This window comes from Mirounga angustirostris, unplaced genomic scaffold, assembly GCF_029215605.1.
Source record: "Mirounga angustirostris isolate CCGP_5_RB_7025 unplaced genomic scaffold, mMirAng1.0.hap1 SCAF_10, whole genome shotgun sequence".
NCBI lineage: Eukaryota > Metazoa > Chordata > Mammalia > Carnivora > Phocidae > Mirounga > Mirounga angustirostris.
In genome coordinates, this window is record NW_026991718.1 from 37,873,355 (window position 1) to 37,887,334 (window position 13,980).

General features: G+C 50.2%; 1 protein-coding gene across 1 annotated transcript; it reads left to right on the forward strand.

The window, feature by feature from the left end:
• Positions 1 to 2,730: 2,730 nt before the first annotated feature.
• FOXI3 (forkhead box I3) lies at positions 2,731 to 6,746 on the forward strand. Its single transcript, XM_045883741.1, has 2 exons — positions 2,731 to 3,355; positions 6,124 to 6,746. The coding sequence occupies exons 1-2, from the start codon at positions 2,731 to 2,733 to the stop codon at positions 6,744 to 6,746; spliced, it is 1,248 nt and encodes a 415-aa protein (XP_045739697.1).
• The last annotated feature ends 7,234 nt before the right edge of the window (positions 6,747 to 13,980 follow it).

Here is a 13,980-nt window from a genome sequence, read left to right on the forward strand (position 1 = left end):
CGATGCGGGGCTTGATCCCAGGACCCTGGGATCATGACCTGAGCCGAAGGCAGACGTTTAATGACTGAGCTACCCAGGCGCCCTCAAGCACATTTTTTATCCTGTTGATTTTTTTTTAAGGGCACGGAATGCTTTTAAAATTTAATTAAAAAAAAAATAGGTATTGGGGCACCGGGGTGGCTCAGTCGGTTAAGCCTCCCACTCCTGGTTTCGGCTCAGGTCATGATCTCATGGGTCATGGGATTGAGCCCCGAGTCGAGTGGGACTCGGGCTCAGCAGGTATCTGCTTGAGATTCTCCCTCTCTCTCTGCCCCTCCCCCACGCTCTCTCAAATAAATCTTTAAAAAAAAATAGGGATTAAAAATTATTTTAACTTTGACATTAAAAAACCCCAGGCCATGACCAATAATAGTTTTAAACTCATCTAATTAAGATGTGATTGAAAACAGAAAAGTAAAACTTCCAAACCCCTAGAGGGGGTGTCCACCTTACAGATCCCTGCCAGATGTCTGCTGTAACAGAGGCAAAGAGCCGCTAGGTGGCTCTGTCATTTTTAAGTAAAACTAAAGTCCGCAAAAGAGAATACATGGTTAAGGAACAAAATATCACTAGTAGGCAGGACCTTTAATCAAAGGAAGAAATAATCTGCAATCATGGCCTCTTACTCAGAATAATTTGGAGCTATTGGGCTAAGAATTCAACAACAACAACAACAACCCTGCAAAACTGCCAAGTATGTAGACGTAAGCAATTTGTTAAAAAATAAGGGAAGGTATGATAGGTGTAAGGACATCAATTACAAAAGGGGAGATGGCTTCAAAAGTTTTCTAATTTACTGCTATCTTGGTTCCTAGTTTTTATTTTGGACTTTCTCTCTTCTGTTTAGACCTTTAAACTTAAGAACAAACATTAAATTGGGGCATTTTAACTAATTCAAAAATTACTTCCAAATTTCCTGGGTTATACTTGTCATCTTTATTAACATCCCAAGAGAAGTCACAAAACAACTCTGAGACTATTTGGGAAGGAAAAACACACACACACACACACAACACTGTGCTTATCTACATTAAGAAAAAATTATATCCTTAAATCAAAATACAATTAAACACTATTCCATTCTATAGCATTTGCCAAGAGATTGAAAGAAACAGGGCACTAAATTTTGGGGTGAGAATAATTCTTTTCTGCTTCCAGAAAAGATGAGAAAAAATAGTTACTTTTGAATTGTGGTTTGCATTTTCGGTATCACGATTTACTAGTCAAATAACCCTGGATGTCATTTTTTAAGAAGCGAGATAACAGAAGATGATAGTTTTCTGTAAAATACATAACTAATCATGAAATAAATGCGGGGTGGAGGGGGGTGGATTATTAAATTATTAAATATTCTCAACTGTCCGTCTGCAATTGGCAAACAGAAAAGCGCTTTCTTCCCTCCCCTCTCCCTTAAGTGAGAATCTCAGACTTGTCACCTGTTAAGAACATACTTAGGAATAATTTTAATTGTAAAGGAAACAATTTTCTTACTGTTGTTCGGAGCGATTAATGATTGCGGGGCACGCGGGATCGCCACAGTATTTTACCTGTTTCGCTTGTTTTTCCAGGCAGGAACCGCGTTTCAAAACTTAGAGAAGTAGAAAGCAAGTCCTATGCCATAATTCGTTGAGACCATTTTTGTAAACGAGCGCTTCTGGCACAGTTTAAATTACAGTTGGCTTTAAAATGCTAATTCCGAACCCACTTATTTAAATGTCTCTGAAAACACACACCCTTCTGTTTTTGAAGAAAACAAATCACACCAAAAGACTACACAAACCGGACTTAAAATGAACAAATACTTCCCGAATGTGAACGAACATATAGTTATGTGTTTAGAGACACGGTTAGAAAAATTAAAAACCGATTTCAGTCCCTCCCATCACAGAATCCCCTAGGGAGAAGGGGACACTCCAAGGATGCCCGGTAATAAAATCTACCGTATACCCCCAAAGAGTTGTTCACCGCGTCTATTATTTTCGGCTAGAAGCCGATGTATTGAGACTGGCCGTGAATCCAGTAACTCAATGACAAAAGGTGCCGAAGCTTGAGGGAGGAAACCCCAGGGGGTTAGGCAGGTGGTCTGAGCGGCCACCCAAACTCATCTTGGGGACTTTTTAGAAAACAGTTGTAGTGTTTGGGTTATCTTCTCTCGGTTTCAATATTCGTTGTTTTTATTTCTCTTCCCGGGCTAAGACCGCGTCGGCTGGGAATGAGGTGCTTTTAGACTTCAACCTGGAGGCGCCGGCCTGCGCCGGCCTCCCGCCCGCGCCGCCGGGCTCCGGCCCGGCCGAGGAGGGGCGTCGGGGGGCTCCGGGGGGCTCCGGGGGGCTCCGGGGGCGGGGCGGGGCGGGGCGGGGCGGGGCGGGCGGCGCGAGGGCTGGGGCGCGCTCCGCCGGGTGGCGCGGGCAGGTGGGGCGTGGCGGGGGCGTGGAGAGCCCGGGCCCGCGGGCCGCCGCCCAGCCCCGGGCCGGCCCGGGAGGAGCCGCGCCGCAGACGGTTATAAGAAGCCGAATCGCAGGCGTTCCGCGCGCCGTCGCCGATCCCCTGCCCGAGCACCGGTAGCCCAGCGAGGGCCGAGGCGGGGCCGCGGGGTGGGCCCCCAAAGGGATGCTCTCGCCCGAGCGGCGAGACCAGCCCCGCTCGCCCCTCGCCGCGGCTGCCGCGCCGCACCCGCCGACGGCCCCCGACATGGCTCTCTACTGCGGCGACAACTTCGGCGTGTACTCGCAGCCCGGCCTGCCCCCGCCCGCCGCCGCCGCCGCCGCCCCGGGCGCCCCCCCGGCCGCCAGGGCGCCCTACGGGCTGGCAGACTACGCCGCGCCGCCCGCCGCCGCCGCCAATCCCTACCTGTGGCTCAATGGGCCGGGCGTGGGCGGCCCTCCCGCCGCCGCCGCGTACCTGGGCGCCCCGCCGCCGCCACCGCCCCCCGGGGGCGCCGCCGGGCCCTTCCTGCAGCCGCCCCCCGCCGCCGGCACCTTCGGCTGCGCGCAGCGGGCCTTCGCGCAGCCCGCGCCCGCAGCGCCCGCCTCGCCCGCGGGGCCCGCCGCGCCGGGCGAGCTGGGCTGGCTGTCCATGGCCAGCCGCGAGGACCTGATGAAGATGGTGCGGCCGCCCTACTCATACTCGGCGCTCATCGCCATGGCCATTCAGAGCGCGCCCGAGCGCAAGCTCACGCTCAGTCACATCTACCAGTTCGTGGCCGACAGCTTCCCCTTCTACCAGCGCAGCAAGGCCGGCTGGCAGAACTCCATCCGCCACAACCTGTCGCTCAACGACTGCTTCAAGAAGGTGCCCCGCGACGAGGACGACCCAGGTGAGGGCGCCGGACAGGTGCTTCCCGGCCGGGGAGGGTGGGGGAGCGGCGCCCGGGCAGGGGCCCCGCCGGGGTGGGGCTGGCTTGGAGCTGCGCGCGGAGTCTTCTCTAACTGCGGATGGGAGCCGGGTGGGGAACAACCACGCGAACCTCGGACCTCGTCTGGCTGGGGTGAGGGCAAGCCCGAGGACAAAGAGAACTATCTGAGGATCCTCAGAGCGGGGAGCAGGTGAGGGTGGAGCTCGCCCCTTAACACCCACGCACCCACACGCACACCTGCACCCACCCACCCACACGCGCGCGCGCGCGCGCACAGCCTGGCCAGTTAGAGAAAAAGGAAAAAGACCGTATCTTCAAACGGGACGCCACCCCTGGGTGGTAGTCATCATGCGGATTGGAGGGAGGGTTCAAGGCACAGGGAGATAGATTAGGAATAAGTACACGCGTGGGATCTCAGATAAGGGACGACTATAAAGGGATTCAAGTGAGCTGAGAATCCCATCACATTTCACGGAAGAGGTGATGAGAGACCGAGGCCGTTCGAGCTGTCCCTGGATGCACTTCCTGCGCCAGGTTCCTAAGACTCACGGTCTCCTTCATGAAACAAGCGCCTACCTGGAGAGAGATGATTGAGGAGTGTGGCACGGGCATCATGAGACAGGGCCAGAGGAATGAGAGAGCTTTAGCCGGCTCCTGCAAATCGTGGTTTTGGTGCCTTAACTATTTAGAAATGTAAAAATGAAAACCCCAGATTTGCTGCGTTCTGATCTAAGCCCTCGGGGTGAGGAGGACTGGATTACAGTGGGGTGTTGTGAGTGGTTTTCCTCTACCTGAGGAAAAGGGGGCGACGAAAAGCTCAAAAAGGAGAGAAACACGTTTATACTTGAGGTTTTCAGAAGGCTCTTGGAACCAGGGAGGTGGGGACAGAGGTGTGATGGGCAAAAGAGAAGAAATGGTTTCATTTGCATGCTACAGAGATCCAGGAGTTTGTGTAAAATGCTCTGGAGTGTTCCCCCCCGGAACGTATTCTAGAGTGGTGCTTTCCAATAGAAATACGGTATAAATCACCGGTGATAGCAAATTTTCTAGTAGCCACATTAAAGAAGGTAAAAAGAAACTGATGAAATTATTTTTAATATTTTAAGTAACCCAAAATATTGTTTCAACATAAAGCAAATATAAAAATTATTACTGAGATACTTTTTTATTTATTTACTTTTTTGGTATTAAGTCTTCAGACCCTGTGTGTGTTTGATTCCACATGGCATTTTGGACTACCCACTTCTCAAGTGCCCACAGCCACGTGTGGCAAGTGGTTACTGCATTGGACAGGGCATACAGTTCTAGAAGATGAAGCTTCCCGATTTGGCCTCTAAACCACCTGAGATTATCATGTTAATTGTCATGTATGTTCTTTTGGACTTCCTAAAAAGTCTTTAGCTAGTGTCTTGTCAAAGCATTTGGTACTAAGGGGCACAATATAAATATCCTTACAGGTGCAGGTACTATCATTTAGCTGGTAGTTGTATGAATAAGAATTTTTTTGGCAACTATTTGCAAAAAATGTGTTAATGAAGATAATGGGTTTGGAGGGGTGTGTGCTAGTTTGTGCAAGCAGCCGAACCCAATGGTTAGGTAAGAATGCTGAGTCTAGAGCCAGCCTGCTTAAATCCCGGCTCTCCTATTGCTAACTGGGAATACTGCAGGTTACTAACCAACCTGCTCCTCAAGTTTCCCCATCTGAAAAATGGAGGCACTAATAATTGCCTGTCTCCACAGAGCTGTGAGGAGCAACTGAAGTTGTCCGTGTAAAGCACCCTACAAGATGAGTGCTTACCAGTGCTTTCACACGTCGAAGGTTTCTATTTACCAGAAGTGATGAAAGCTATTGAGAGAAAATGATAGGTCTTTTTTACCTCCGTTGTGCTAAGTAGTGAGGGAAATTGTTTAAGCAGAAGACTGGCAGTGCATGCATTACCTGAGGCTCTGGTCTGAGATCTGCAGGGGGCAGGAAAAGATGGCCAGAGATGCAGGGCATCCCCTGCTCAAGGTGATGAGGGGAGGTAGACTCCAGGAGCTTCCTGTACCCTGAACAATGTTATTTAACAAGATGTTGTTAAAAGAATTGATTGCTCAATAATAACTTCTGTAATTCTTGTTTAGTAAGACAAATGATTGGGTATTTGAGGTTGCCTTCTCCAGTGGAGTGGTGTTTGTTTTGTTTTGTTTTGTTTTAGGGGCAAATATTGTACCCTTTCAGCAAGTAATAATGATAACGGATAGTGATTTTTCACTGCTTACGGTGTGCCAGCTACTGTGCGGAGACCCCGTTTAACCCTCGCAGTCCATCTGTGAAATGGGTATTATTCTTATGCCTACTTCTGTAAATAAAGAAATGGAGGTTCACATTTAAGCAGCGCCAGGATTTTGCAAGGGCACAGCATATGGGTCTGGAGGGGAGGGTGTTGGGTAATTAAAAGTGTCTTGGGCCTAGAAGTAAGTCTTAAGATTTAGGTAGCAGACGCTGCGGGGGGGGGGGGGGGGGGGGGGGCGTGGAAATGGCCAGAACATCTTTGTTCCAGATTTCTCCTTGAAGGTGAGGACTAAAATCTCCCCAAGAGGATAAACTTAAAAAACCGTCGAGTGGACAGAGCATCCTGGTCAGCATTTAACGAGAGCGTCTGTGCTCTTCGTTCCAGAACTGAAGCTGACTACACAGGCGTGAACTAGGTCCTTCTCTAACTTGTGTGTCTTTCTCCTCTCCATAGGGAAAGGGAATTACTGGACCCTGGATCCAAACTGTGAGAAAATGTTTGACAACGGGAACTTCCGTCGGAAGCGGAAGCGCCGCTCCGAAGCCAGCGGCCCCTCCGCGGTGGCTGCAGGGACCACAAAATCGGAAGAAGGGCTCGCCTCCGGATTGGGGTCGGGCGTGGGCGGCAAGCCCGAAGGGGACAGCCCCTCCGCGTTGCTAAGGCCGTCGCAGTCCCCAGAGCCTCCCGAGGGCACCAAGAGTACTGCCTCGTCCCCGGGAGGATCCCTGCTCACCTCTGCCCCTTGCCTCAACACCTTCTTCAGCAGCCTGAGCACCCTGAGTGTCAGCAGCAGCGGGAGCGCCCCGCGGGCTGTCCCCGGCGGCCGCCACCTAGCGATCCAGGGGGCGCCCCTGGCCTCCAGCAGCACGTTCCCCGCCAGCTCCATCCCCGAAGCCCCGCCGGACAGCGTGCCGCTGAGTCACGGCGCCAGCAACAGCAGCAGCCAGAGGTCTTCCTACTACAGCCCCTTCCCCGCCAGCACTGGAGGGGGTCAGAGCAGCCCGTTCGGCAGCTCCTTCTACAACTTCAGCATGGTCAACAGCCTCATCTACCCCCGCGAGGGCTCCGAGGTCTAGGACAGCCGCCCCTCGGACTTGAATATGCACACCTGAGGTCTTGTGAAATGCAGATTTCCAGGCCCTAGGTCTGGGGCAGCAGGTGGCATTCTGCATTCCTCCGGAGTCCCAGGTGCTCCTGTGGCCCGATGGGAAGAGTAGATGACTCTTCCTACAGTCCCGCAAGCTTTTACAGGTTTCTCTGGAGAGAACGCCACCTCGCTCTGTTCGGGACAGTGCCTGTGAGCCCCGTGAGGGCAGGGACCATACCATGTCTGTTTTGTCCGTCACTGTACAGCAGGGTTCTGAGCTCAGATGTGTCCAAGGGCCAGCCAAAAAAACGAAAGAAAGAAGTTTATCGGGTAGGAAAAAGGCAGCGGTTGACCATTGAAGCAGGTAAGGGAGTGGCCGGGACTGACCAGCTAAAGGCTGCTATGGGCCGTTTAGTTAATTTCCTGCCTGGCAGCATCCTGATTTTTCTAGAAAAGTCAGATACCTGGATTTTTATAGGAAACCTCCATTTGCATTTTTTTTTTTTTTTGCCACTAATTAAAGTTTTTTTAAATCCTGCACTAGGACATACCACAAATCCTCTGAGCTGTATCTGGCTCACACATCACCTCTGCTTAGGCTGCATGTTGGGCCATGGTAGATACTCACAGCGGCGAAACTGCCGAAGCAAGCCCTGGGTGCCGAGCGCTATTTCAGACAGACACTCGACGTGTATTAGGTCATTTAATCCTCACAACAACCTTGGGAGATAGGTATGGTTACTACCCCTCATCTTCTGTGTGAGGGCAGTGTAACTCCAGGATGTCAGGTGTCTCCCCCAAGGTCACACAGATGGTAAGGTGTGGAGCCAGGATCGGGTCCAGGCAGTCTGGTTCCAGAACTGGTGCTGGAAGATCTGTTGTGGTCCTGACAGACGAAGGTGCCATTGTCCATAGGCAGACATAGCGTCTAGGGGGTAGGAATGAACTCGATCTCATTTGACCAAAGATTTCTGATTGAAATTATCACTTGAGATGTTGCCCTGAGCAACAGGACAGACACCACGTCTGCATTCTGCTGCCATACGCCTGAGGTCCGGGGTGACCATGGTCCTCGTTAACTTGATGTCTTAGCCCTTTTAGCATGTGTCCTGGATTTTCCATTTTTTAAAACAAAATATTAGAATTTAATTAAAAATAGTTTTTAAGTGGAATTTTTATAGTTTCTTAATAAACCATTTGTTGTCAAAATTTTTATTTTTAGCGCTCCCTTTTATTTCTCAAGACGTATCTTCATTTGAATAGTGTATATGGTCACCCTCCCAGGGCCCAGCAGAGTGTCTGGTCCATGGCAGATACTCAGCCACTGTTTGAACTTAATATAAGAGGTGCTAATTAAAATGTGGATAATTGTTGATTTATTGGAACAGCCTCCATTAAGATGAACATAATGCCCTGAATTGCCTTTGTACCATGTTGTTGGGTCTTTGATAGGGACATTGTTGGTTTGGGGATTTAATTTTTTTTAGAAAAAGGAACACCCATTTTTAAAAATTTTTAACTTTTCCCTGTATATTCTTTTCTGAGACTCACAGCATTACTCTTAAATTTTTATTTTGAAATATACAATACAGAAAATTATTTTTTAAACAGTTTACTGAGTATAAATAACAACATCACCATTACTTTTTAAATATTATGGAGAAAGACAACCAAAGAGACTACCTACCCCCAAATTGTGTGTACAAAAACCAGTTTCTATGGATATTTTTCTATGTGAAAAATCGTTATGGACTTTTATAAATATTGTTTCTAACACAATTCTATATTTGTAAATTAATTTATAATGTGAACGGGGACAAAAATTTTTTTCCCCAGAAAGTACACTGCATGCTGAGAATCACATGAAATAAACTCTTAAGTGGGATGATTTTTGGCCACTTTTAAGCATTTCTGTTTTTCTGTCTTGAGCTTCTTTCTTCTAAAGGAATAGAGGTGTGAGCGGCCTGACACTGAAGCCACTATATAGGGACTTTGTTGAGAGTGAAAGCAAATGGTTTTTTGTTGGATTTGTCCCACCTGCCCACATCCGAAAGGCTGGAACCAAACGGTTACTCCTTGAGGATGGTCTATAGGCCTGTGAGCATTTTAATGATTTTTAGCAGAGTAACAGTTCTGTCTTAGATCAAAGTGCACAGACAATTTCTGTTCCAGAATGAAATGGTGCTGGAACGTCTCAACCAGCTGGCAGCAGTCCTCGGGTGGGGCTCTGCAGCCTTGGGTTGCAGGCGGCCCATTAGTTCTAAGGAAATAGGGAGGAAACCATTGAACTGGGCTCCTAGAAGAAACCTGAAAGTTGAGGTTTCTAGACTAGAGTTTCTAGGCCTCAGCCTAGAAATTTGTGATATTTGGGGCTGGGTAATGGGTTGGAGAGGCTACCCTGTGCATCACAGGATTGTCAGCATCCCTGGTCTCTACCCATTAGATACTCGAAGCACCACCTCTCCTCCTGGTCCAGGCCACATGTGACAACCAAAAGTATCTCCAGACAATGACAAATGTCCTTGGATGGGGTGGGGTGGGACAAAATCAATCCTGGTGGAGAAGCACTGATCTAGACTGACCCACAATTTGCCAACAAGGAAAGCTGCTTCCTTACTCCCCCACACAAAGTCCTAAGTGCTAGGGCGTTGTTGAGCCCTGAATGAATTGGGCCACTGGGTTTCTGGTATAGGACAGTTTCTGTCCTATGAGATGCCTTTTGCCCTAAGGAAAATCAGCTGTGAGCTGGAGCAGGCTGGCAACTGAGGCATTTCTCAAAACAGATCCACCGGTTTGCCCTGTCACACTGGAGGTCGATTTCCTTCAATATTTGAGTTGCTGATTATAGATTCTTATGGTAGCTTCCTTCTTGGCATCTGTTTATTTCTATTAACAGAGACCTAGGCTGGAGTAGTATTTACCAACAATAAATTACCTGGGTTACTTTTTTGGCACGGGCGGCCGGGTGGGGTGGGAGGGGGATGGGGACAGGCAGAGGGATTTCTTGGAAAGGACATGTAAAAAGAACTTGAGTAACCTGTGTTTGGAAGTATCTAGATCTGAGTGGTTGATACTAAATGCCAGAACAATGGCGTTTATGAGAACAAAGGCGAAGACAAGAATCCCTTTCAATCTCCCGCTGAACCACTAGAGAGGGCAGCAGGGTGACTCGGTCTCCACTCGCAGGACCAGTCTCCATCAGGGAGCTGCCTCCTGCTGGGCATGGGAGGGAGGCAGAGGGACGAAGCTGCCTGTGTGGGTGATGTTTCCAGGTCAAAGTCTGCACCAGCCCTCCCAATTGGCACCAATTTCCTGCATCTGTGACACTTTCTGCCTGGGAACCAGGTCAGAAATTCTGGATCTGCGCGAGATTTCACTTTCCGTTGTTCAGGACAGTGCAGAGGGAAAGATGTGCTCCCGAGGCATATAGATGAGTGCCCTTCATTCTCTGGGGTGGCCGGGGACCAGGGGCTGATGGCGAGTTGCAGCCCAGGCTGAGGCCATTTGGGATCTACAGCTACTTTCTACGCCTTCTAGAATCTCATGTACCTTCCAGAATAAAACAGAGGCAGAGAAGAATTTTAAAAACTAATAAACCGGATTCAGGTTTCCTTCTCAGTACTTTGAGAACCTTTATCCCATTTTTTTTTTTAAGTAGGCTCCACACCCAGCCCAGAGCCCAAGGCAGGGCTTGAACTCACGGCCCTGAGATCAAGACCTGAGCTGAGATCAAGAGCCACATGCTTCACCAACTGAGTCACCTAGGTCCCCCCCTTTTTATCCCATTCTTAAACCTAGGAAAGGGGGCACCCAGAGGCTTCGAGAACTACGAGCCTTTGCACCCCAACTTCTCCAGCTCCCCAGGGCGCTGTCAAGTCCCAGGGCAAACTGGGTCAAGCTCTGGCCATGAGGAATGTCACTGAAACTGTGCTTCTCTCCCTCCCTGCTACCGCCCAGAACTTGGAAAAAGTCTAAGTGTGCAGCGTCTAACTGGTTCTTGTTTTCTGTAGTAGCTAAACCTTGAGATTGTTAAGCAAGAAGAAACTCCCAGTGGTTTACCTGAGGCAGGGATTTGCTGGTTTCTGGGGTAGAGAACCGGTCGCCAATGAGGCCCTTTTGTCATGGAAAGCAGTCAGCTGGGGCGCGTGGCTGGGTGGCGGGCACCGTTGGAGAATGAAGGAATTTCCTGTCAGTTTCGAAAACAAAAAAAGGTCAAAAAGACCAGCTACCTACTGAATTCCTCCCTGCTTTTTTATTCAAGATGTCAGGGGATCCTCACCAAAACCTCGGGAGGCCTGGAGAGCAGCCCTTTATTATTTTAAAAAAGGCAAACATTACAATAATAATAACTCACTTGCTAAGTGCTGGGCATTGCCTCAAATATATAAAGATATATATTAAATATAAAATAGCTATCTTAACACAACAACTCTATGAAGTAGACACTGTTTTGTTTTTGTTTTTAAGTAAACTCTATCCCCAACGTGGGGCTCAAACTCATGACCCCGAGATCAAAAGTCGCATGCTCTCCCGACTGAGCCGGCCAGGTGCCCCAAGTAGACACTGTGATTATTCATTTCACCAGCGAGAATCCTGAGGCCCACAGAGTTTGTATAAGTGGGCCATGGTCAAAAATCTAAGTAGTTGCTGCCAGTAAGTGGTAGAACGGAGATTCAAAATCAAGTCATCCGATGTCAGAACCCCCCTGCCCTTAAACTACTCTATTGTCTCACCATTTTGAAGATGAGAAAGGAGAGGCACAGAGGGGTGAAGTGACTTGCCCAAAGCCACACTCGTTGGTGGCAGATTTGGGGGCTTAGAAGCCACCCTCCTGCTCCCTCAGTGATGTTCCCTTGAGGCATTTCCTCTGTATGCTCCCTGCGGTTGGTTTTCCCGTCTGGGGTTCCCTTTTCTCGGACACAGGGAGGTTGGCAGTGGGAAGGAAAGCTGCCTTTCCTTGACATGTCCTCCTGCACAGGATCAGCCAGCAGCCAGGTCAGAGGCCCAGAGCTTGGGCTCTGAAGCTGCGAGGGAAGCCAGACGTTGGAGACACTGGTTTGGAACCTTGGACTCAGGGAATGTATAGAGCGGCTCAGCAAATCCCTTTGAGCAGCAGGCCCTGTGCTGGGCACTGAGGACATTCAGATGACTCAGACCCACCCGGACCCTTAGCAAGCACGTCGCCTCACCGGAGGCAGGGCTAGGCCAGAGGTGCACAGGGTAGGGAGGATCTACAGGGTCGGCCTGCGCTCTCCCACCCGGCTGCCAGCCTCCAGGGAGGGACAAAGCGTGGCTTAACCTTCGGAAAGAGCAGCCGACAGTTCCCCGAGTCCCGCCTGAGTCTGTCGCCCCTGCCCGCCTTCCCTGTCTTGCAGCTTGTGCTGGAAGACAAGGACCAGGCTGTTACTCAAAGCGGAGGGGCTTCTGGACTGACCGATGAAAGCGGCTGAAGCAACTGTGGTCAAGTGGCACTCCCTTCGTGGCCACAGGTTGTGGTGCCCGGCTGGAAGGAGCTCCCTCCCCGAGCACGGTGCTCCTGTCAGCACCCCTGGTTGCCAGCTTTCAGCACCACCCCCCAAAAGCAGAGAGGGGCTTCTTTGCCCTGCACTTCATTTATTTATTCGAGAGAGATCATGGGGGGTGGGGAGGTGGGGTGAGGGGGTTTGCAGAGGGAGAAGCAGACACCCTGCTGAGCAGGGACCCTGACGCGGGGTTCGATCCCAGGACCCTGGGATCACAACCTGAGCCGAAGGCAGACGCTTAACGACTGAGCCACCCAGGCGCCCTGCCCAACACTTCAAAGGAGGTTGGAGGCTACCATTGTGGTGGGGTTTTCTCCTCCCCAGGTTTACCCTCCTGAAATGCATTAAGCAAAGCACAGCCTCTATGCTAGGATCAGGAAGGGGGGGAGCATTCACAAGCAAGAGGATCTCCTTCCCTTCTCATCTCCAAGGATGATGCCAACTGACCCCATTCCGTAACTGGCCACCTCCAACTCTCCTCACCTGGGCCGGCTCACAGGCGCTGGTCTGACTGTGGCCAGACACACAAACTCCCAGGGACTCAGTCTTCTCCTCGGCAAAATGGACAAAAGCAATCCCGGCTTCACAGGGCCGCTGAGAGGACTAATGTGTCTATTTTGTATTGCATCTGTGTGCTTGCCCCCCAGTAGCCTCCAGAAGGGCTTTAGCATCCACTCCAAGCCTCCACTTGTCTCTCCGCAGTCTGAGGGCTGGATTATCCACTTGTTTGCCCAATGGCTTCGGAGGCTGAGTATTATTAGCCTCATATTCCAGAAGGGTGAAAACAGCATACGAAGCTTGGCAAGCAGCCGGCCGCCGCCGGGGCCAGAGGAAGTCTCACCAGAAAGGGGAAGGCACATCTTCAAGGACTCCAGTTCATGGGTCACTCAGTGCATAAGTGTACTGAACACCCACCAATTCTTCTTTTGCTTCCTCGGTTTGCCTCCCAGCCCACATCCAAGCCTGGAACAAGAACTGGCTCTGGTATTGAAAATTGGTTTCCAGCCCATGACCTCACACCAGTTCACCTGTCGTACCAGGTCTGTGCCCAGAAGGCGGGGCAGCCTCCTAACTGGTCTCCGGGCCTCGACCCCCGGCTCCCTGCTGTTCACATTGCCTTCGTCCCTGCTGTTCTGAGCTCATTCTCTACTTGGAAGCCAGAGTCATCTTTTAAACAATAGATAACGATTATATTGCTTTCCTGCTTAGCACCTTTCTGTAACTTCTATTACTAGCAAACTCCAAAGCTCTCCCGAGGCCCGGCATGAACTAGCTCCCGCCTCTCTCCCCATATCCCTCTTTTACTTGGCTCCAGCCATTCACTGCTTAGAGCCCCTGAGACATTCCAGACTATTCTGTCTTAGGGTCTTTGCAGTTATCCCTTCTGGGGCAAAAGCTTAATGCCCCAGATCTTGTCAGGCTTCTGCTCAAAGGCCAGTCTTCAGAGCAGTTGTCCCTGAGCATCTAACCCTCACCACTTCCACCAACTCCCCTCAGGCTGCCTTTTGTACATTATTCTTCCCATCTTAACTAAATCTTTGACCTAAAAATAAAACAAAAGCATTATGTTAATAAGATAATTTCTGGGGGTGAGGGGTGAGCAGAGGAACAGGGACCAGGGTGGACATTCTCAGTTGACCCCATTCATGTCTGTCTCCTCCTATTTTAAAAAGAAAGCCTATGTTCGAGTGAAATGATTGT

Bases quoted from the DNA above. Each gene is read 5' to 3' on its own strand.
- FOXI3 (XM_045883741.1), top strand. From the start codon at position 2,731: ATGGCTCTCTACTGCGGCGACAACTTCGGCGTGTACTCGCAGCCCGGC. The intron at 3,356-6,123 runs GTGAGGGCGCCG...TCCTCTCCATAG, and splicing joins CCGCGACGAGGACGACCCAG to GGAAAGGGAATTACTGGACC.